The 24,940-nt window shown below is 40.5% G+C and overlaps 1 protein-coding gene across 1 annotated transcript in view; it reads left to right on the top strand.

The window, feature by feature from the left end:
* The window catches only part of LOC109291939 (dynein heavy chain 5, axonemal-like), a 361,945-nt gene that overhangs the window by 210,245 nt on the left and 126,760 nt on the right, over positions 1–24,940 (top strand). The window contains exons 52-59 of the mRNA XM_019509183.1: positions 2,613–2,942; positions 5,315–5,521; positions 5,609–5,851; positions 7,196–7,350; positions 10,937–11,601; positions 13,061–13,341; positions 16,379–16,594; positions 21,144–21,311. Coding sequence (XP_019364728.1) covers positions 2,613–2,942; positions 5,315–5,521; positions 5,609–5,851; positions 7,196–7,350; positions 10,937–11,601; positions 13,061–13,341; positions 16,379–16,594; positions 21,144–21,311 — 2,265 coding nt within the window. The remainder of the gene's footprint in view (positions 1–2,612; positions 2,943–5,314; positions 5,522–5,608; positions 5,852–7,195; positions 7,351–10,936; positions 11,602–13,060; positions 13,342–16,378; positions 16,595–21,143; positions 21,312–24,940) is intronic.

Raw genomic sequence — 24,940 nt, forward strand, 5'->3', positions numbered from 1 at the left:
GATTGCATTTGTAAGACTATACATGTATTTTCAGGAGAACTGAAAAATTGTACTTGTTAAAGCATGTCCCTGTAACATACATTAGCTATATTAACACAGGACCTTGTTCTCTAAAATTTCTGATGCTTAGCAGCAATGATAGGAGTACTGATCTAGATGAGACACCATAGGCAACTAGTGTCCTAAGTAATGTGTCCTATGAACCAGTTCGGGCAGCATTCAGCAATATAATACTTCAAGCACTGGCACATCTGGAGCATTGTTGGGTGCCTGTACACGTGCAGGGAGGCTGCTCCAACGCACTTTAATTATAGCATGTCAGAGCCGACAAAGTTAATCGAGTCTGCTGGAGCATGCTAATTAGAGCACTCCAGCCAGCCTCCGCATCTCATATATTAGTATCCCTGTGCTTCAAAATGGCGACAGGGGTGATTTAACTAAAGCTTGTTTGCGCTTAGTTAAAGCACCCCTGCCGCCATTTTGAAGTGCAGGGATGCTGATACATGAGACACTGCAGGCACTTTAATTAGAGTGGCTCTCAGAGCTGCTCTCTTTAAAGCACCCCTACTTGGAACACATGTAAAAAAAACCCTTGATACTAAGGCTCCCACCATTGGAGAAACCTTAGAAAAAACATCGTAGCATAGGCACACCTATGAAGACCTGCTAGGTAAATATCCACAAGCCACTTTTTTTTTCTAATTAATTGGAAATTTTCAGAACAAAATGGTCAGAATAAACATCAAGCTATCTGGTAACAAAATGAAAGACTTCTAGGCTGTCAATCTCAGTTATAATCTGCATTTGTAGCAGTTACAACCAACTGAACTTAAAGCACTGATATGTCAAGCAAGAATTGCTGTTTTCTACTAAAATAACTATGCTTATCTAGACAACTTAAGAAAAGGAGCAGGAGAATTTGGGGAGCATTCTAACCATCTTTCCTTCCTAGTTTATCCAGACCTTAAAGCAAACTTATCATTAACCAAAATCCCAGACAGGTTAGACAGTTGATCCAAAGTGCTTAGGTATTTATGTGAATGTTAAAAATTAATTAAATAAACCAGTGTAATTAATACATATTTTATGCGCCTGCCCTCTTTGAAATCCTGGCTTTAACTTCAAGTATTTATCCCTTGGATAAGCAGATACCAGACTTACCACTAATCTAATCACTCCTACTCATGCATTTAAGACCCGTCCAAAGCTGGTCTCTTTCATTCCTTTTCATTCCTGATCATCATGTCTCATTAAACACGGTCCAGGCTCAGCACTCAGTGCAAAGCTGATTCTGAGCCCATCTGCTTCTCATGTATTCGTTGGCATCTGAATATGCTTAATTTCAAATGCTAAGTTTTCCTAAACTGCCCTACATCCTTTCACTTTGTGGAATGCTAATTGTTTGTCCAAAACTTGGCCACAACTAAAATACAAGCAGTGGTTCTCAATTGGGGTTACTGTGGCATCCCATAGTTCTGCAAGGATCTGCCAGGATGCCAGGCTGCCACCACAGCCACAGGCTGAAATTGTCCTATATGCCTCTGTTTTCAGGAGGTGCATCAGAATCAAACTGGGAAGCAGCTGCAGCAGAAGGGCATACCTGCCTGCATAATGCTGCATAATGCTTGCTGCATAATGCAGAGTTGAACCAGATGGAGCTGCAGGTAGGTGCACATTTCTGCTGCAGCCGCTTCTCATTTTGAATCCTGGTACCTCCTGAAAGCAGAGGTGCACAGAACAGTTCCAGCTGCCCTGAGTGCCTCTGTTTCTGTGAGACACTGTGCTGGATTAGACTGGGGAGATCTGTGGCAAGAGCACACGCTTGTGCCGTAGCTGTTTCCCAGCCTGGCTCTGCAGAAGGCACACAACACAGTTCCACCTGGTAGTATGGTGAATATATTATAATTATATATTCAATTAATTATTCATTAATAGTAAAATTATAAAGCACATTGATTATATACATTATAAATAATGTATTTCTAATATTCATAATACATTTATATTAGATTTTTAAATAGAGTGCCACTACATTTTTTAAAGTTTTAGAAGGGTGCCTTGAGTCTAAAAAGGTTGGGAACCACTGGCCTAGGAGGACATTAGGCACTAGTTAACAAGTAGAAGTCTTTTTCACTTTATGCACCTAACTGGCACATCTGCAGCCATGTAACTACAGGTTTTGACTTCTACAGTTTCACATTCAGTTTCACCCTGTGGCAAAAGGATCTGCCTGACCATGTACCTACAGGCTGTAAAATTCCACAGTCTAGAGGCAGAACCAAAAGCATGCTGGTATGCAGCTGGGAAACTGACATTTCGGTGCATAGAGGGAAATAGAATTCCACTCTTTTCCTTTTTTGTTCTCTTGTAGTAGCATAATGAGTAGTTGGCAACTGAGACACCAGCCCTGGATTCCCACTTAGACGAGGTGCAAGAATGGCTATACCTCTGCTCTTCCAGATGACGTATTGGAAAAAGCACTACTCACTGCAAAATACTGTGTGTTTTGTTTTTCACCTGATCTTTTATTACATTGGATATATGTATTCAGACAAACTGTAAAAACTTAATGAAATAATATCTGAAATTTCTGTTTCTGTTTTGGCTAATAGATCACCAATGAAATTGTAAGGCAATTGATGGAGCAAAAAGGTCTCTACAATTTAGAAAAGCCAGGAGAATTCACTAATATAGTTGATATCCAGTTTGTAGCTGCTATGATTCACCCTGGAGGAGGTCGGAATGATATTCCACAGCGCCTGAAACGCCAGTTTACTATTTATAACTGCACATTGCCTTCCAATGCATCTATTGACAAAATATTTCGAACGGTAGCTGAAGGCTATTTCTGTGAACACAGAGGCTTCCCTGAAGAGATATGTAAACTAGCATCAGCATTAGTACCTACAACTCGAAAAGTCTGGCAAGCAACTAAAATAAAGGTAAAAGATGTGACTATTTTTAACAAGTCTATTCCTGCAACCTGAAATACAAAGACGAATTAGGCCTTTTTGTTATAGTAGAATATGTGTAGTTTTCCACCATGGTGTTAATCAGAATCCCATGGCTGTATTATCTGTTGAAAAATGTGTTGTAACAATCATTTTCCTGGAGTGATGGTAGGGATGATAGTATTTAATATTTATATTGTGGTAGCACATGGAAAACACCCCAGTGCAGCTCCTTGGCATGAGGCACTACAAACACATAGGATAAACTTAAATCCCTCCTCTGCCTCTGCATAGCTGGGTATTTTTAGCTTGGAGAAAAGGAGGTTAGGGGGGGACATGATAGCAGTTTTCAAATATTTGAAAGGCTGCCATAAAGAAGAGGGAGAGCAACTGTTCTCTCCTACCACAGAGGGCAGGACATGAAGTAATGGGTTTAAGTTGCAACAGAATAGATTCCAAATAAACTTCCTTACTGCCAAGACAATTAAAAAAGAGTCTGTCCATGGAAATTATGGGATCTCCTTCACTAGATACGTTCAAGAGGAGGCTGGATAAGTAATGGACAGGGGTGGTTTAGGAACTGTGTTCGTGCATTCATATAGGGAGTTGGACCAGATGACCCCTGATGTTACTTCCAACCCTCTGATACAATGACTCTGTGATTAGGGACAGACATTACACATAAACCGGTTTAAGTGATCAGAAACTGGTTTAAACCTGTAACAGAACAGATGTTCAGTCCACATAAACCAGTTTCAAAATGGCTGAAACTGGTTCGAGATAAACCTGGTTGAAATGTAGTATCAGATTTAACTGATTTGGGTCAAACTGGTTTATCCAGTGTCTGTCCCAGAACTCTTGCTGGTTTAAGTTAAACCAGACTGCTTACCCCTCCCCTCCCCACTCCCTGCCAAGCAGGGATTCCGGTATCCTCTTTGCCTTACACAGACACGTCTCAGCATTAGCTAGCAGACAACATGCTGGCTATGGTCCATGCTGTGGCAGATGGGACGAAGGCAGAATCAACAGGTAGCTGGTAATATCCCTCTGTTGTTGTCTTAATGGGGTGATAAACACTGAGTTAGGGACGATTTACACTGTGTTATCAATTCCCTGCTGGGCTGGGCTGGGATGGGCTGGTCAGAAGTGGGGGATCCCACCCTAATCAGAGCATCCTGCCTGGGCCTGGCAATGCCCCCCTCAGTTCAGCACTGTAAAAGGAAAGGGAAGACTGCTCCCACACCTCCTGGATTCTAGCCTGAGCCACTACAGGCATGTGCATGCATTTCTGGGATGTCTGTGCAGTTACAAACTGATTCAGCCTAGCCAGGTTAGACTAATCTGCAAAGATTGAATCAGTTCAGGCTCAGGCTTTTTGAAGGTCTGTCCATAGCCCATATGACCATGAGCAGAGGTGGTTAGTCATGTTAGTCTGAATTCAGGCAAAAGAAAAGTCAGGGTAGTGCCACAGAGACTAGCTGTTTCAGAGTGTCACGAGCTTTTGTAGGCAACAGCCTATTTCATCAGATGCTATGCATGGACTTGCAGAAAGAAAGGATTTTAAGTAGAAAGGAATTTAAATACAAGAAATTATCCACAGAATGGATAGTATTAAGCAGAGTCTCAACAGAGACTATGGGATTCTTATCCCATTACCTGGACTAGCTGTTAACTCCAGCTTTTAACCCCTATGTCTCTCAATGTGTTAACTGCCTTTTTTATTCCTGTTGATCTGTTCAACTGACTTGTACCTCTCAGAAGTGCCCCCTCCCACTCTCCCTTCCTTTGTAGATAAATTCCTATTCATAATGAACAACATAGTCAACAAATACACCCCTTTTCCTGTATATGGATTATCCATTAAGAAATTGTAATGTTTACATCTGTTTATCATTCAGAAGATTCTTTGTTTTACTTTTCTTCTGCCATTTTCCCTCCTCCCATTTCCTCTAGCTTGTAAACAGAACAATTCCTGAACAGACAGAGAGACAGAATAAGAAGAAGCAACAGTAAAGCAGTGAGGGGATTGGAGTTTCTGCTGTTTTTCTGAGGCCTTGAGTTTTGTGGCTCATGGAGTTGTCTTGACTGCACTTAATTCCTTATTGCTATGGCTTTGAAGATTTCAGGAACATTGGTGCCTCACATATGAATAATTAAAAGCTGATGAGCATCCTAGTCATTTTTTGCTTTCACAGGATAATGGCTTTCATAACATCAAACATGAGTTTCTGCTTTAAATGAAAACTTCTTGTTAAAGTTGACTAAAAAGATCAGTATTCGTTTAAAAACACATAGGTAACTATTAAGAATTTTAGTGTTTCTTAAACGGCTACTTAAATATGGCTTATGGCTTTCTTTTGTAGATGCTACCAACTCCAGCTAAATTTCATTACATCTTTAATTTACGAGACCTCAGTCGTATTTGGCAAGGGATACTTACAGTCACAGCTGAAATTTGCCAGAGCACCAGTGTTTTGGTAGCCCTCTTTCAGCATGAATGCAAACGTGTAATTGCAGATAGGTTCACAAGCCAGAATGACAGAGACTGGTTTGAAGATATGATGAAAAAGGTAAGGCAGGTGATATTCAGTATTCCCTTGGAGGGAAGCAAAAGAAACATTTCACTGGTGACAGCAATATATCATGTATATTTTTAGATTGCTGATGAAGAGCATGGTGAAGACTTACTAGGAAGTAACCCCAAAGAACTATACTTTGTGGATTTTTTACGTGATGCTCCAGAACCCACTGGAGATGAACCTGAAGATGTAGAGCTAGAAGCTCCTAAAATTTATGAGCCTGTTCCATCTTTTGATAACTTGGCTGAAAGATTACAGATGTTCATGTTGCAGTATAATGAAACCATCAGAGGTGCAAAGGTGGACTTAGTATTTTTCAAGGTATTTGTTTCTCTGATTGTGCTTATTTTATCTAGTCAATATTGATAGTTTCCCAATACGTGCAGTCTTTGTGGATTTTTTGTTATTTAATGATCCATGAATTTTATATTGTCACTGAGCATAAGGTAAAATGGTCAATTATACCTTCTGAGAAAAACTCTTGGGTTTCTGCCAAACAAGCATGATAGGACACAGGATATTCCTTAGCGCTGCTTGCAGACATTAAAAAACAAAAACAAAAAGCCTGTGCTTTACTGGAAGAAGCAGCATTTTACTTCGACCTGGCTCTGCAGCATCTATATAGATCAGGTGCTTCAGTGGGGTTTTTTGCACTTTTATCTAAAAGTTGAGTCGATCAGCTGTTAGATAAAAGCGCCTAAAAGAGCCCCACCCAACCTATACAGACATTGGGCAAGCAGAGTCCAGCTAACATGCTGCTGCTTCTAGGCATGCACTGGGCTCAGTGTGGGAGCCCATGGGGTTTAAAGTAAAGCATCGTTTTGGAGGGGGCAGTTAATACCTGCAAGCAGCCTATATTATTTATATTACAGACTTCTTCTACTTTCATTAGCTTTTATATCACTTTCCAGTTCCCAATCCTGTCTTTCTTCCTGCTTCAAAATTCCCCAAGCTTGCTGTTTCCCTGCTAATTTCTCCCTGTGTCCTTTGAGGTTACACTCTCCTGAAAAGATCTTTTAATCCCACTTCTCAGAAACCTCTGGTTGTCTGGACATTATACAGTTTCAGATCAATACTGGTTTTTTGCCTTGTCTACTTTCAAGGGACTGGGCTACATAAATAAGAGGTTTTGAACAACATTTTAAAAATCTATTTGTTATGAGAAATCAGGCTTTATTAATTTAGTGCTGTCACCATTCAAGATATAAATCAAATATCTGGATAGAATACAAATGGAGAGCTTACTTTCTTTTCTTCTCTTTGGTTTTTTTCCTGTTCTTCCTTTTCTTTTCCTTGACAGCCTTCAGTTTGTATAGATTGAAAGTATCGCGCTTAAGAGACCAGTCCTTAAGAGGCTCAATAAGTTTTCTTCCTGCTCCTCTTCAACCCTTAAAGGCAAATGTCACCTTAGTTTTTCTGAGTGCAAGCAATGTATATGGGAGGCCTTTTTTGGGAGCGTGAAGTAGGGTTGCTCTATCAGGACTAAATCTGCTGCCTTTTGAAGTCAGGAGGATCTTTTCTATTGATTTCAGTGGGCATTGGCTTAGGCCCTGAATGTAAATGTAGATAAGAACCTAGCTGAGGGCAGTCTGTAACTAAAGGTCTGTTAAATGAAGATATATATTTTGTTTTTATATCATTTTAACTATTTTCCTTAATACACAGGACGCAATGATCCACTTGGTTAAAATATCCCGTATTATCCGTTCCCCACAAGGAAATGCCTTGTTGGTTGGTGTGGGTGGATCTGGAAAACAGAGCCTGACCAGATTAGCATCATATATTGCTGGATATCAAAGCTTTCAAATTACCCTAACAAGGTAACACAATGCCATATACATTGACTATGATCCATTTGTTTCTTAGTCTCCCTGTAAACCAAATAGTCACTGTTAATTTAAACTAATTCAAGCCTTTTCATGCATTTCAATCCTAATCATAGACATTTTTCAGCTAAATTGCTCACTGAAAGGCACAGGTGGCAGTTCTGTTGCCTTTACAATACTCAGAAATGGAATTAAAAACTTTTGATCCAAAGCCCTTTTTCTTTCACTAAGCAATTCAGTTCCACAGTGTTCTTCTGTAAAATCCAGTGTTTAAAAAATCCCTTCTTTAAAAAGGTTATATGGACTGGACTATTACTGCCAGCAAGCAAACATATGGGGAGAAAATCTAGAAACTGCTTCTATAGTAGCTAAAGTATTCACATTGACATATAACGACTGCAGTGTTATTTGCTGGGTAATGCTGAAAAACAATAATCTTGGTATTTAAAAATAATCTTTAGTGAAATCACAACATTGTCATTTTAATTAATTTTATGTGGTTTTTACTGGTTTATTATTGCGGATTGAGAGTCGCAGGGAATCTTGTTCCCCTTCCTTCACTTTACGGATCTTGTCTCAAAACCACCATTATTCCAGCCACAAAGGATCAGAAAATGATACTGTAAGGGGTTCATCTATGCTGCTTCTTAATAAGCTGGAAAGATTTATGTGAAAATCCATTTAATTTTGTTGGGAGTGACTCTTACCTTAAACTGGTCCCTTTTCTATGTGATATTCAAAGGGTGAGCAGTAAAAGCATGGGGTAGGAATACCACCAAGAGGCACACCCTAGCTACTCAGCACATACCAAAGCCCCCAAATTAGACATCATTCCCAGCATACCACATCCCTGAGCATGCACAAAGAAGTATGCCTAACACAGAGCATGAGAGCCACTTTAGGTATATGATCTAGGAAGCAATAAGCCATCTACACTGCCTGCTTTCTGGGAGTGAGTGAATGGGGGTGCACCTGGGCTCACCATGGAGGCTGCATAGACATAGCCTCAATGTATGTTTCCCTTTGCCTGGCTCAGGCATAACCAAGAGGATAGCGAACCCAGTTCTTCCTTGACTAAATAAGCAAGAATGTTTTCCTGTCTAAACACTGCACTACTCATTAAAAGTCAGAGGTGCTGCAGGACAGCTCAGCTCACCACGAGGTCCATCTTTCAGAAACAGATACCGATTCCTCTATCATGATGCTGTGAGCTGTACTCAAGGGAAAGACATAATAAGCCCCTACAAACTTCTTAGAGTAGTAGTAAAGAAAGACAGGGAAGATGGTTATGCAGGAGGTGGACCAAAGGACAGAGAGGTTAGAGAAATAAATTTTAATCCGGAATATGGCTCACTCTTCTGTAAAATTCCATTCACACCAGTGAAGTGAAAGAATATTTCAGTCATTCAGGAAAAGGTAACTATTGTATTTACTTGAATCTAAGAGGCCCATGAATTTAAGATGACCCCCCAATAATTAGATTCTATATATGGAAAATGTATAAATTTGTTATAATATTCCAGGTACACAATCTAATTATCAAAGGTTGACTTGAATTCGTCCCCCTCCCCCACTGCTACAGCAGGGAAATGCAGTGGCTGGGGGGGTTCAGGAGGCCCTCTGGCCTCTCCACTTCTTCCCCCTACAGCCTTCCTATCCCCACCACCACTAGGACCTCCCACCCCCAGCTCCCCACAGTCTCTGCCCCTTCCCCCTTCAATCCCCCAGGTCTCTGCCCCTTTCCTTGCACTCTCTCCAGTCTCTGCCCCTTCCCCCTGCTCTCCCCATAGCCTCCACCTCTCCCTGCCTTCCCACCCTTACTGTCAGACACTGCTCAGACTCTGTTCTCTCCATGGATCAGCACATGGAAGTGCAGCCCTTGCCAGACCATGCAGCAGCATTAGCAGTACCGGTTGGCTGAGCAGGGGCCAGAGTTTCCCTGTGCTCCATGATGGGAGGGAATCCAGCCCAAGCGAGAGCTGAGCTGCACCTGACAATTAGAAGGGGGGAACAGAAGCTGCAGGGGGCAGGGAGGTAGGCATCTGCTATGGATTTGACACTGGCACTGCCCCAGGATCAGGGCCAGAGTCAGGGATGCAGCAGCCACCTGCCCCACCCCACTTTGTACACAAATCTAAGATGAGGGGCTCCACCCCAAGCTGATTAGGGGAAAAAGACTTGTCTTAGATTTGAATGAATACAGTATTGTGATAAATGTAACACAACTTATTGTATTAATTATAGTCAATAAGCATAGACAAAATTTACTGTATTGTTTCAGCTTCTCTGTGGTGACAGTATTAACAGTGTAAGGGAGCTTCAACAAAATGTAAAAATATTTTCTTTATCATTTATTTACTCTTGAATCAGTGGGCTTTTTTTGAAGTGCAGAGGATTGGTCTTCTGGGTGTTTCAAGTATTGTGTTTTGCTTTTGGACAGTCTGTCAGAAACAGGATGCTAATTTCAAAGATGAACTGTTACTTAAGGAAACAAAGAGCATATTTGTTTCATATTCATTTGGCTAAAGATATAATGGAAAAAATCTACCAGGTTTTTTTTTATTGTGGATCAGATACTGCACCTCTGAAATTAATAGCAAAACCTCCCTTTAATTAACATGGGTCATTTTTTTATACCCATGTTGTAAACAGAGTGTAAAAGAGCTGGCTTCTCTGTTCTCCTCAGAGTACAGGGAGAGTAAGTTAGTATGCAAACTCATCACTTCCTGGGCTTTTTCTTAACTGTTAGCCCAAATATTGGAATTTAAATATTAGTATTCACTTCTACTACTTCAGGTATTTCTTAAGGATCAGCTCAGTCCTTGCTCTCAGTGGCTCCTTTATTTCATGGTTAGACGTATTTGGACCTATTTGCCAGCATGACTCTTAAGAAATTCCCTTATTTTTAACAAAGCTTTAAGTACACTAGCCCTTGTGATTGATCAGAGCAGGGTCTTACTCTGACTACTTTATTTCAGGGTGCAGTCCCAATGATTTCAGGGCAGTTACTGTACTTTGTGTAAATGCTGAATTAATCCAAAGTGGCTTTAGAAAAAACTAACATAATTCAGTGGTTTGAATTTGGGAAGGGAGGTAACATAAATGAATTTCATGTTTATATTCTCAGGGATGTATGTGGTAGCCATGTTGGTCTGAGACAAAAAGAATTGCAAAAATCTTGGTTCCAAAATGATACCTTTTATAAACCAACTGAAAAATTGCAAAACAAACAAACAAACAAACAAACCCTTTTTCAGCAAGCTTTCAGGCTTATGCACCTTTCATAAGGTTCAAGATGGTAAAAAGTCTCCATATTTATTTCCTGCAGATGGGGACTTTTTACCATCTTGAACTTTCCCTGAGCCTGATGAAGGGCGCATGAGCCCAAAACCTTGCGGAAAAAGAATTTTTTTTTTTGCAGTTTCTCGGTCAAATAAAAGGTATAATTTTGGAACCAAGAGTTCTAGATTTTTGCCTATTTACATTCTGTTATTTGGGATTGAGCCAGACAATAAATTAGTATATTCTGAAATGACCTAGTGGTTTTGCATTCTCCATTCTTAATCTTTGCCCCTCTTAGAACATATGGCACCAATAACCTTTTGGATGATCTGAAAACTCTGTACTGCACTGCTGGACAGAAAGGAAAGGGTGTTACCTTTATATTCACGGACAATGAAATCAAAGATGAGTTTTTTCTCGAGTATATGAACAATGTTTTGGCTTCAGGTGAGGTTTCCAATCTTTTTACACGAGAGGAGATAGATGAAATAACACAGGACCTGATACCTGCAATGAAGAAAGAACACCCAAGACTTTCTCCAACCAATGAAAATCTTTATGATTACTTTCTTACTCGTGTCCGCAACAATTTGCATGTGGTTCTTTGTTTTTCTCCTGTTGGTGAGAAGTTCAGAACTCGTGCACTAAAGTTTCCAGGTTTGATTTCAGGATGTACCATGGACTGGTTTCAGCGCTGGCCTAAAGATGCTCTAATAGCAGTTGCACAACATTTTCTAGAATCCTACAAAATTGAATGCACAGATGAAGTCAAACAAAGTGTGGTTAACACTATGGGATCATTTCAAGATATTGTAGCTGAAAAATGTGTTGACTACTTTGAACGATACAGACGTCAAACATTTGTGACTCCAAAATCTTATCTGTCCTTCATCAGAGGTTACAAAACCATCTACAATGAGAAATTCACTGAAGTTGAAAATTCTTCCAGCCGTATGAAAACAGGTACAGTGTGCTTGATTTTTAAACAAAGTGAAGAAGTTTGCATCAACATTCGTGTGTGTTGATGTAGCGTGTGGGTGTACACACACATACCATATTACTTGATTCCAAGACAAGCCTTTTCCCTCATATAACATGGGAGGAAAAGGGCCTCTCATCTTGGAATCAAGCACAAGGAGGAAGGAGGGGACAGGCAGCTGCTGCAGTATTGGTCCCAACCTGGGGTTGGAGCCAGTGCTGCAGCTGCTGCCTGTCCCCCTTCTACCTCCCCCATCTCTCCATCCTGCAGCCTGTTCCCCACCCTGCACCCACAGCCTTGGGCACCCTGTCCCCCTTTCTTCCCACCTTCCTCTGCAGCCTCTGTCCCCCACCCTCCTCTGGCCCCAGCCCAGCCAAGTATCAGCCATGGCGAGGGGTGCAGCATTTCTGGCAGCAGTTTGGGGCCTGGTTGGAGCTATGGCCGTTGCTACCAGGCCAGGCTAATAACTTGAGAGAATTATTCTGGCACATGTCCACGAGGGGCCAGCAGGGGAGTTATGTTTAGGGGCAACTAACACGGATTCATTAGAGGCAGGTCCTGTCAGACCAGCCTGGTGGCCTTCTATGACCAGGTCACCAAATCCTTAGATGCAGGGGTAGCAGTGGATATAGTCTTTCTGGACTTTTGGAAGGCCTTCGACACTGTCTCTCACCCTGTTCTCATTAAGAAACTGGGGGACTGTGGTGTCGACACCTACACAGTCAAATGGGTTGCCAACTGGCTGGAGGCCCGCACCCAGAGAGAGGGCACGATGAGATTTAATGTACAATCCCCATAATCATGCTTCCTGCCATGCCACACATGCATGGCAGGAGGCACAATTGAGGGATTGTGCATTAGATCCCACTGCATCTTATTGCTGGTGCAGGAGGAGCCTGGTTCCAGAATCCAGCAAGAAGCAAAAACCCAGGTCTGGGAGCCCCCTCAGTTGAGGGCTCCCACTTGTGAGGGTGCCCCCAGGGCTGGGGTTTGCAGCAACCACAATCCCCTGGGCCTAGCATTTTCATGTAACCCAGAGCCCTGGAAATCGCAGTTGCCTTGAATCCCAGGGCCCTGTGGTTTCATGCTGGACATGGTGCACTCCTGTGGCTGGGAGCCCTGTCAGCCAGTAGGGTTCCCAGTTGCAGGGGAGTTTCTGCTGCATATGCAGATTAAAGCTTGATAGCAACCAGCTATAAAATTAGTACACATTTTTGAGGTCTCACTTTATACCTAGTTGGAACTTTTTACTATGTGATAAGTACTTTGCACATGTAGCTGATCTTAAGGTAATTGAGCAATTAACCAGTTAATTGCCCAGTACCTATAACATGTAGAGGGGGCCTTAGGTGTTTAAATATGAAGACGGATGACTAACTTCAGTCACGCAGACTTATTTCTTACTTGTTGCAAGAGCAAAAAAATATAATTTGCTTTGGACAGGTCTTGCAAAACTGATGGAAGCCGAGGTTTCTATAAGCCATTTGTCAAAAGAGCTGGCAGTAAAAGAACAAGACTTGGCTGCTGCTTCAAAAAAAGCTGATGAAGTTTTACTGGAAGTGACTATGAAAGCTCAAGCTTCTGAAAAGGTGAAAATGCAGGTTCAAAAGGTGAAAGATAAAGCCCAGGCCATTGTGGATGAAATTGCCATGGATAAAGCAGTAGCTGAAGAGAAATTGGAGGCTGCAAGACCTGCGCTGGAGGAAGCCGAAGCAGCACTCCAGGTCAGAACTGAATTGATATAATAAATTCATACCTAAAGAAGAATGCTTTTCATTCAAAAACTTGTCTAACTTTATCCCAACTGTACAGTTGGCCCAATAAAAGATATCACCTCTGAAAACCCTTACCTCTTGATATAATAAAGACACATAGGAGGAGCTCAGGTGAAATCCTTTTTCACTTTGTGACCAAATGGCAAGGACACAGCCATGTAACTGCAATTTTTGGCACTTATGCACAGTGCCAAAACATAGAATTGCCTGGCATGCTTGCATTTATACTTGCCAGAAACAAGTTGATGCTAGTTGGCCTGATTCTTCATTGCACTGTATTGGCATAGGCTTCTATGTCAAGGTAAAGCAAATTGTGCTGTTTTTGAACATCTGAAGTTACTCGCTTGTACAAAGCATATGCAGTGTCGGTTATACTGGCAGTCACTATGCACTAAATAATAAACATAAGAAGTGGTGCAACAAAGCACAAAGTGGATATAACATACAAAAAGCTACATTGCACCAATTTGCTGGCTAGTGTGTAGTCGATATGGGTGAAAGTGATGGATAATTTAGAGCAGTTATGAGATTGCTTTCATCGTAAGTGCAAAGCCAAGTGCAAAGCCAGCGTATGGGGATCCTACTCAGTTGCAGTATTTGATGATGCCTTTCTTCTTTTCTGCCTTCTGTTGATTAATGCCTGACACACAGGCACATATAACATGGAGGGTTTCAGTCATTAAGCATTTGTGTAGCTCCAAGTTGTGAAAGTCAGAGAGAGTCTAGCTGGTTAGGAATGTGCAATTAGAATGGTTTTTCCTTGGGAAAATGCAGTTTCTGCAAAAGTGGAAACTTCCAAGAGAACATTTTTGTTTGTCCATTAGAAAGATATAAATTAAATGTTTCATTTTGGGCTGGTTCTCCATGATTTGGAAACAAGTTGTTTCTAATCAATTCAACAAAACATTACATTTAATTTTTGTGTCAGTGCTTTCCTTTCTGGAGTTGTAGTTCAAGGCCCTGGTCTCTCCTTTGGGCTGGCCTTCCTGAATGCTATCATCTTTAATAGAATGCAGATTTCCCTCTGACCAACTTGTGTGATGCATGATGAGAATCACGGGATTTTGGGGGGAACCTTGTGGGAGACCATCTAACCAAGAAGGTTGAACGATAGAAACAACCTGGATCATCAGTTCTAGAAGCTCTCCTGAGGCACATCACCACAATCAATAAATACCTGTGAATGTTGGGCAGACTCACAGCTGGGTGTTTTGGATCAGTTTCCTAATCAAAAAGACATATTTCCATCTCATAAATGCTGAAATGTGTCTTTCCTATTGCATGTGTCTAAGGCCCTCTCTACACATGGATTACACATTTATGAGGTTAATTGCACAAGTAATGGAGACTGGCTCCACATGCATATTAACTGCCCTGCCTTTAGAAGATCCAAACAGCTATAAAGTTAGAGCTGGAAAATGTGTAAAAACTTTATAGCATCTTTCTATCCAGCTTTAATTGGCATGTGTAGCTCATGCCTCTGCAGCTACTTGTGTCATCCCAACTGGCACCAGTTGCAGTCTCCCAGCCATGGGGGTGCATGGAGTGCCCCCACAGCTGGAACAGTGTGTCAGTTGCCATCTCCCAGCTGTGGGGGGTGACGCATGGAGTGCCCCTGCAGCTAGGACACTGCATTAGCTGCCATCCCTCTGCCATGGGGGTGCGTGAGATGAACCTGCAGCTGGGAAACTGGGTCAGGTGATGGGGGCTCCCCATCATGGAAGCATATGGTATACCCCCACAGCTGAGAGCCTTGTCAGTTGCAAGGGCTCCGAGCTGCAGGGGCTAGCTTCTTGCTGGTGCAGGGGCATCTTTGGATTGGGCTTCCCCTGCACTGGCAATAGGGCATGATGGGTTCTGATTCATGTTCCTACAATCACACTTCCTGCCATGCATGTGTGGTGTGGCAGGAGGTACAGTTGTGTGGATTACACCCAAAATTCCATCGCTCCTTTACCTGCATGTGTAGAAGGGCCCTTAATGAAAGATTTTAACATTTCTAAGCAGAAACATTTTATAGTTTCAATTTTCTGAAAAATTCTGAAGGGACAAGAATTTCTTAGGGAGATATGCTTTATTGGACCAACTATGTAGTTAAGATGAAATGAGACGAGCTTTTGAATGCAAGACATTCCTTTTCAAGTCTCACTTGTCTTGTACCCTAAAAAATTCTTGCCTCTCACATAATTTCTCGACCATTCCGACTACATCACACTTAGAATCCTGAAAAGTTTTGAAATTTCGTATGTGCATCCTAATTTGGGAAAAAACTCAGTTTTGAAATGTCAGAATGTCCCATAGGATGGAATTTTTGCCTTTTGCTCAGGTCTACAGAGGACTTGTGGAGAGACTCTGAGAGGGAATCATATGCAGCAGTTGCACGTATTATTTGCTGGTAAAATAAAACTTCTGATCCTCCATCCAGGATGCTTGTCAGGAGTGTGCACAGCTTCTTTTTCAGGCTAGCAAGTGCACAGCACTCTTAATGATTTGGGGGAACTTTACAGAGGTATTGATAGCAGTAATGTCATTTTCCAAGGGGTATTTTTTTCTTCAGCTTTTTTTGGGTTTCAACCTTAGAAGCTGTTTTTTCATGTTTTCTTATACAAGTAACTGAAGTCATTTTCCCTCTGTAGTACTCTCTAAATTGCCTTCAACAGTAAGACATAATCCCTAGTTTACAGATTACAATATATTCTGAAAACCACTCTCTTAGACACAGGAGAAAGACCAGGAGGCAACGGTGGATGTAGGCTGTTAGGCTTATATTTCTGTCTTCTCTGATTACACAAAAGAGGGCATGTCTTCATGGTTGTATTTAAGGTGTAAAAACTACAGGAAAACCAGTTACTGCAGAACTGGATTTGCAGATGTTCACTTTATCTCCCTCTTCCCTCCCTGTGCCCTCCCCCCAAAAAAACAAATTGGGTCTATTTCAGTGAGACTGCCTAAGTAAGAGACTCATTTTTTTCCTCTTATCTTTCAGACTATTAAGCCTGCTGATATTGCTACTGTTCGTAAACTGGGTAAACCTCCTCATTTGATAATGCGGATCATGGATTGTGTGCTGCTTTTGTTCCAAAGAAAAATTGATTCTGTGCAAGGTGACCCAGAACGACCATGTGTGAAACCCTCATGGACTGAAGCTTTGAAGCTAATGAATAATTCAGGATTTCTTAGCATGTTGCTTACTTTCCAGAAGGTGAAAAAGAAATGTTATTATTACTCCCCATAACAACCTCTCTAGATACATTTGCCTTTATACTATGCATATTCTATTGTGGTAACTAATAATTCAGTAACTGATTTTATGAATTAAATGGCTGCTTTTGTGGATGTACTTACATTACTAAAAAGGCTTGTTTCTTTTTTCATTGGTCATTGCTTTATAGCACTGGTCCTCACCCCTTATATAATACTAGCTCTTAGCTTTCACCTTTTTTTTGACTGAAGAAAAATAATAGAATCATTTCTCTTGTTGCAAAGAACTTAGAAAGACCACCACAAGTCAGAAATGTTTGTGACACTACAGTTTTCAATTTGAATTCTTTAAATGTATCTTGCAAATCGTATGTAGGTGTTTGCACACCTAACAGTGCCAATATTGTGCATCACCCTTAAAAGGATCTCACAGCACCCCTTTTTATACTCATGTCTGCTAAAGAGAACTAGATGGTGTAGGAGCCTACCAAAGGAGTTGGACTGGTAAATGGAAGTGTCCCAACTAATAGGTCAGAACTTAAGCTGTGAACTTAGAGTTTATCTAATTTTTATCCTTACCCTTCACTGAGATGGTCTAAAAAAAGGATTGATCAAAATTTGAGTGAAGATCTGTACATGTGGATGATTGTTGTTGAAACAGCCTACAAGTCTCCTTGTATTACCAGCCTTGTTGGCATGGGTGTTGGTGTTAAGTTCTTGCCTACTCTAAAATATTTACTATTCCAAAGAAATTATTATTTATCTTGTGAAAAACTTGTGAAACATTTCACATTGATTAAAAAGTGCTCAAAATGCCATACATGTTCTTTAAGATCATTTTGACTATGTTTGCCTTTGCCAGGGATTAGAACTGGATCATTGTTAACTATTCAATTTTTAAACATTTTAGTGTCAATACTGGATAAAGTTTTATGGTATAAAAGCAAAAATGTTTCACAAAAACCTTCTTTTGTTGTGCCACAGTCCATTAGTGACCACAGAGAAGGCTGTACTTCACTTTCTTTAATCCACCACACATATATGAACTTAGCCAAAAAAACTCAAACTTATTTGTAGAAATGCCTCTCTACCCAAGATGGAACTCTGTTGAGTTAAGTATTCCAGAGCAGATGACTTCCTCTAGCGACAAATCTGCAACACATTTTTTCATAACTCTCATCTCACAACAGTGTCTCAATACACCCTAAAGTAAAAAAGGAAAGGGAAATAAGAATAAAGACAATGGGTCCTGTACTCCTAAATGAAGTAAAAGTCCTAATGAGTTTTCCTGTTTCATGCACTTCTTAATACTGTACATGGCCCTACTCATAGATTTCTATGCATTTAACTTTGCTCTCAAGAGTAAAAACAAATTCTGTGGGAATGTCTAAATCTTTGCAGAAAGTGATCATGAAAAATACTGTTAAAAAAGTATGGAATGCTTTTTCCTTTGTTGCTAAATTATTTCTTTCTCTTCTTAAATCACTAGTATATTTTTGTGTTAGTGTATACACTGGTGGGAAACCCTCAGACAGTTTTGAGTTATGAATTGGCTACATTTCTTGCCTGAGTTATTTGACTTTGGAGTTAGGATGGACATTTTACTTTTTGGTGAGGTGTCCAGAGATCTTGGTTTTGTCAGGGTCACTTCAGATTCTGGCTGAAGTACAGAATTTTAAAGTTATGAAACAAATTTTAAAAAATCATTCACCTGGAATTTTCAAACCTCTAAGAGAGATTTAGGCTTGATTCTTATTTCACCCCAAATAGTGAATAGGATAAAAAATATAAACTTTTTCAGGCAGCTATCCTACATGCAGCAAACTTTCTTTATATAAACACATCTAAACCTATTTTCAGCTCTTACCATTATCATCTTTGTTTCTATTACAGTATGTTGGGATCAGTCAGGTATAAGACAGGAATTTCTGTCAAGCAACTTCAGAATAAAGACATATTATATTAATCCATGGCTGTGAATCAGAGGGTGATTAAACTCATAAAAAGAAATCTGTCAGTAATTTTTTGTAGAAAAAGTGGTTGGCAACCATTAATACCTCTATTGTTAAATGTCCACTGCTATCATGCACAAGCTTTAGCAGTCTGTACTGCATAAGGGAACAGCTTCCATTTGCCTCAAGTAATTAAACAGATATTAAAGCACCCTCATACTTAAGGATTTGCTTCTTAATTTTTTAATAGTTTTTTAATAGAGAAAATATGCAATGTAAATAATGAATGGCAAGTTAAATGGAATTCTTTCTAAAATTAAGCATCATTAGCGGTTATTAGGGTAGGGTCAAACAAGGCTGTTAAAGATAAACTTGTTTTCAGGCATAAAGCAGGTCATGTTGCAGTCAAAGCCACCAAAGAATTTCTGTCTTATTGTAGGCCACACATAATTAGAGAAGCAGGTCTAACATCCTCTACAAGCATGGAATGAAACAACCTGCTTTCCTTCTGCATCCATTAGTAGGGACCTACCCATAGATGATGCATAGGGGGTGCATATGCACCCCCTGGGAGTGCTGGTGCTCCCCCTGAGAGTGAGCGCTCTCGGCTTAGGCGACGGGCAGGGGGGGCAGGTAGAGTGCTGGTAACAACCCCCTCCCTGAGAAGAGCCGCTGGCACTTCTGGGTTCGGCATCCAGCTACTGGGGGACCATCCTCCCCAGTTGGCGATCTGCCACAGGGGACCCCCTCCACCAACACCGCTGCAGCCACCTGTAGACAGTCCCCACTTGGTCCACCCTTGCTGCTGATGCCTGCATCGCCACCTGCGGGTGGTTGCCGTGCCCCTCCAGCCTCAGGAGGCATGCACTGCCTATGGACATACCTAAATTACAGCAAGACAAAAGGATTTTTGCAGGCTGCTTGTGGCACACAGAGCCAATTTTGCAGTCTTTTCATGTAGAAGCCTATAACGTTTACTCTAAGTCATTAGCTTCCAGGGATGGGGTACTCACTCAGACCTCCATGCCTTTGGGGTTCTGTCCTCAAGTCACCATTCAGCAGAGACCAGTGGGGTGATAAACAGCTTTATCTTTTTTGGGAAACAGGATGCAGGAACACACACACTCACAGCTTGCAGGGAGAACAACGACACCAAGCAAACCGTACCCACAGGGCATCAGGGGGAAGGACTGGGGTGTCCCACTGCTGGTCCCTTAAAGGTACATTCCATGTACCACAAAGCCCCCCTTGCTGTTGATTGGCCAACAGGTCACCACTCATCTTCAGACTGCAGCATTGTTGTAGCATTGCATCTGATTTCTCAAAAGATGGTGCTGAAATCCTTTTGCTTTCCTGACTGGCGCCGTCACTGAGTCTACTTAACTAGCTCAGCCTCTCAGTAGCTCTCTCTCAAACCACATTCTCTGTGGCTGGAGGGATTGCCACTCTTTCTTTGGATTCCAGTAATCTTTCAATTTTGTCTGGGCAATTCTACACAAAATTGCAGGAAACACCCTTTTTTGCGGTGATCATGGAAGCTGCCATTTTCTGCTTTCTGCGAAAATCATGAAACTGGGATTTAAGTAGGTCCCTATTCATTATTTCTGCAAGTAAGAGGAGAAGGGGCATGGCTGTGCTTCTGTTCTCATCCATTCTTCTCTGCCTCCTTGGGGAGGCTAGCACTAAACTAAAAGAGTGTCTGCACTCACCAGTCAGATTGTGGTTGACATCTGCCCAGTTTCAAAAGGCTCCTTTTACACACAACTTATCCCTCCATTGTGAACAAAGGGATGATCTGGCCCATAGTCATTTGCTTTATTTGTGCTGTGCTTCCAAGTGCAGTCATACTGTGAGAAATCTGACAGATTTTTTTCCATTTTTTCAACATGCTCTGCAGTTAATACAAAGAAATATTCAAACAGGAAATTAAGACCATAAATGCATAAACATAAATCAGATCTTCAGTCACTGAAGTTCTGTTGATAGAAATGTATCATCTTTCTTGAGGAGATATCAAACAGAGCTTTAAATAACTGCATCCTGTATCGGTGCTCCCTATACAATAATGCTGTGTTGCACCGTATTCTAATATGGAGTAAAAATAAAAACCAAATACAATGTGATGGCTATTATTATGATAAAATGATTATTATTGATTATAATAATTAGTCACATGGAATGTTTAATATATAGTAATGGTCTGCATAGGGATGATCCTGCCTCAGGCAGGGGGTTGGACTAGATGTCCTGTGGAGGTTCTCTTTCAGCCCTACTTCTCTATGACTTTATCACTTTTATAAGAAAAAATCATATTGTGAAGAAGGTCTTTATTTTAAAATTGTGTTCTAAAAACATTATCAACTTGACTGTAATTCCAAAAAGGGGTATATCTATGTACTGTATGCTTTCAAAAATTAATATAGCTTAATCATAAAATGTAATTTATATCTTAACTTTCTTGTAATTTCTGGTAAATTTCTTAGGAAAAAAACCTCATTTCAATTTTTAGGCATTACAGTGTATTGTGCTTTTTATAAGTATGATAAGCACTGTGTGTTTAGAGGTATACAAATATATCTTCCATTTTTTATTCCATAGGATTCAATTACAGGAGAGATAGTAGAACTGCTAGAGCCTTACTTAGAGATGGAAGATTATAATTTGGAGACTGCTAAAAAAGTTTGTGGAAATGTAGCAGGTCTTTGCTCATGGACACAAGCGATGGCCTACTTCTATGGGATTAATAAAGAAGTCCTTCCACTTAAGGTATTCAATACTATTTATTTTCTGTAAGTGAAAGAAGAACACATATGAGTTAAAAATAAATTCTCATCTTGGCTGAAACACCTGAAATACAACCAAGATTGCAAACACCAAAATTGCAAATTCATGTACTTAAGAATTAGGAAACATCACAATTAAGTTTGTCCGAACAATTTTAATTCAGACTCCTTGTGCAGATTCATTATGATACAGGCTTTAATTATGTGAGCACATACAGTTTTCCTTCCAGGACCTTTGTCTTATTCAGTGCACTACTTCATTTCACTTCCTAAGCATCAGTAAGGAGAACAATTGAAAGCACAGTCTTCCTGCCCACCGCTTTTATTACCCCACTCCTGGGGAAGTCCTGCTCAGCTTCCATAGCCTTGATATGGAGTATACCCAGTCCTGTTACATGTATCTGTAAGAGGGTAGAGAATACTTAATAAAAACAGTGCAAATTGTATTTTTGAAGCATTTACCTCTTAAATTCTAGCAAGTTTCTGCAGGTGCAAACTGAGTCTACCTTAACAACAGCAGTCACTGCTTGCACTATCTATAAATCTTATACTTCCATGATAGATACATTTCGTATACAGTTTAAAAAAAAAATGAACTTTAAACATTTGTGTTATATTTTATATGGAATACACACTACATTCATAATTGGGGGACATTTTGCATTGCTGCTTCATGAACTAGTTACCAGCTGGCTATGTGACTACTCTACTTGGTGTTTAACCCCGTTACTTTAGGTAGACCATAGCAATACCAGTATTCAAACTGTTAAAACTCCCTCAGAATAACTCTAGTCATAGCTAATACTGATTCATTAAACAGATTAGATGTTTTCATTGCATTACTGAGATAATTGATATAGAAGACACATAGCACAATTAATGCACATAGCATTTTCTTTTTAAGTTTATGAGAGCTATGAAAAAATTAAGCTAATACCTCATAAGAAATACATTGAGAATTGTAAAATAGAGAGAGACCTAGAGGTAATAGTGATTGGCTGTCTACATGTGTGTGAAAGGTGCAAAAATATAACTGCAGTGTTGGTCTGTGTGTGCCTGCTTACATTCCTGCAGTTTAAATTCATGTGTGAAGTTAAATTTGTTCAATTTGTTATGCTCATGTTTGAATGTTTTGCTGAACTGGGTGAAAGAAAAGCCTAAGCTTGTATCATTTAGCAAAGTGATGATTACTGTCAAACAGGGCAGCAATCTGCAAATATGTGAAAAGTGCAAAAGACAAAGGAGAGAGGAATTATCTACAGTGGTATGAGAGGCAGCCAAAGAAGCAGTGGCACAATATTAAGAAAAAGTTAAAGTAAAGCATTTGCTATTATACTGCACAACATACTAGAACATGTACTGTCGGGTACAGTTCTCCACTTGGGAAGATGGACTGATTAAATTGGTCTGTTGCATTCAAACCTCTGTCCTATTCTATTCTATTTAAACTTCAGTTCTGTGAGGCAAACTGCCTGAGTACCTGTTGGCAAATTTACCTCCAGTGCATTCTTAAATAGCATCTTAATTGAGAATCAATGCCTTAAATCTTAAACTTGACAACCCAAAAATACTTATGAAGACAGTAATGATTCATATTTTAGTGAATGTAACCTTTAAAAAAAATCATTCATCCAAGAAGCCAAGAAATAGATATACACCATCTCTAGAACTACAGCATATATCATAGAAGGCATTTAGGAGAGAAACAGGAAAACAATACAAAAGCAAAGTCAAATACAGCAAATAAAGCAAGTATATTGTGAAAGAGGTTTTTTGTTAGCTAGAGAGCATAATTTAATGATCATGTTTGTTTGATTTTATGTAAATCTTTAGTGTGATAGGGAGTTGTTCTTTTGAGGTTTGCCATCTAGAAAATAAGCCCCTCTGGATTAACTTGGTAAATCTCAAAAACCATCTGCTGTTTATCTGTTAGACGAAAGAAAGAGGCTTGTGTATAGCTCTGATTCAGTCATATTATATGATAGACTAGACTTGACATAAAATAGTATATGTAAGCTGATACTTTACAGCTGTTTCCAGTGATTTTAATTAAAATTTTACCCTGGTGTGATGAATCTATGGGAGCTTATTAATGTTCTGTTTGATACTGGGGCTTCTCTAGTATATACGTGTCAAACTCCATTTTGAATGTAGGGCTTTTCTGCTTTCTCTGCTGTCTTTTGATAGGAAAAATTGTTGTACCAGGCACACTGCTAACGGTGCAGGGTTATTAAATTGTGGCAGTCATCCATTCAGACAGGGAACCGTTAAACAAGATGGCTCAAATCCAGGCAGACCAGTTTTTAAAGTATGAACTCCAAATGAATGATAATTAAGCAACAGATCATGTAGGGAGAGATTGAGACAGATTTGGGAGATAAATTAGTCACTTAACAAAGGAAACAAGGTGTAAGAAAAAGGATGTTGAAGAAAGTGGAAGCAGCCATGTTCAGGAAAATGGGATCCTAGCTTCTTTAGAAGGTGATCACCTAAGCCAAAGAATGGTCAAGAGTGGTGAGGAAACTGAGCCAGAGGAATATAATGTTTGTGGGTGTTTTATTGTTTTACTATTTTTTTTGGAATCTATGTACTTCTTCTGCTAGCTGAAGTAAAGAATAATTGCCTTTGGAGTCTTTGCAAAGCCTGTATATCCTTGCTTCAAAAAGTGTGTCCCTGAAGTGGTGAACTATAAACCCACACTTTCTTCAAGGCGGGAGCTCTGGCAACTGGGGTGTCTCTGTAGAAAATCATCTTTGATCCTGAGACCCTAGACTAGGTGTGGGCAAAATGGCAGATCTGGCCAACAGCCGGACTTCATTTCCCAGCAGCCCCTGCCCTCGTCCTTGCAGCTGGTTTCCATGGAGACCCCAGTAGCAGTGGCGGGACCAGGGTTTCCATGGAGACTGGCCCCAACAGCACTAGCAGGGCATGCAGCTGGGTGAGGAGCTGCTCGGGTGGTAGGATCTTGTGGTGATGACAGCATAATTCAGAGCCAAGGCAGAGCTCTGTGAAAGGACTCCCTCCTAGCCTCCTCACTTTTTGCGTTGTCTGTTCCCCTCTCTCTCTCATGTATCTATCAATCTGGTTGCTAGGCAGCCAACTCACTGCCACTGCCTACATGACTGGCCTCAGGTAAGAGGGTATGGATTTAACCTTTCTATTGTTTTGAATTCTGACCTAACGACATGGCGGCAGGGGCTTAAGCCCGTCACTCCATCTGATAACTGTGATGTTTTTCAAATTGATTGGCTGGCATCAAATGACATCTGTCCCTGACTGGGTCCAGGTGGTGAGGTAAGGAGGACTATTTAAGAGGGTCCCTGTAGGCAGAAGATAGGCAGACATTTTAAAATGCACACACAGAAGCATGGGCCTCTGCAGGTCTTTCTCATTCGCTGAATGCAGAAGTGAGTAACTTACCAGAAACTTAACTAGGAACTTAGTTTAATGTACTCTAGTCACGTATCAAAAGACTACCAAGCCACTTCTGTTTGTTCAGGGTTATTCTTTTGCTACTTCTCTAACTTGTACTCCTCCTCATGCCTACCCTCTCTACCCAATAAAGCTAACAGTTATAGCCAGCCTTGTTGTACATGCTTGAGAGGGATTGGG

The sequence above is a fragment of the Gavialis gangeticus genome, unplaced genomic scaffold, assembly GCF_001723915.1.
Source record: "Gavialis gangeticus isolate Ggan-Ray unplaced genomic scaffold, GavGan_comp1, whole genome shotgun sequence".
Classification (NCBI taxonomy): domain Eukaryota; kingdom Metazoa; phylum Chordata; order Crocodylia; family Gavialidae; genus Gavialis; species Gavialis gangeticus.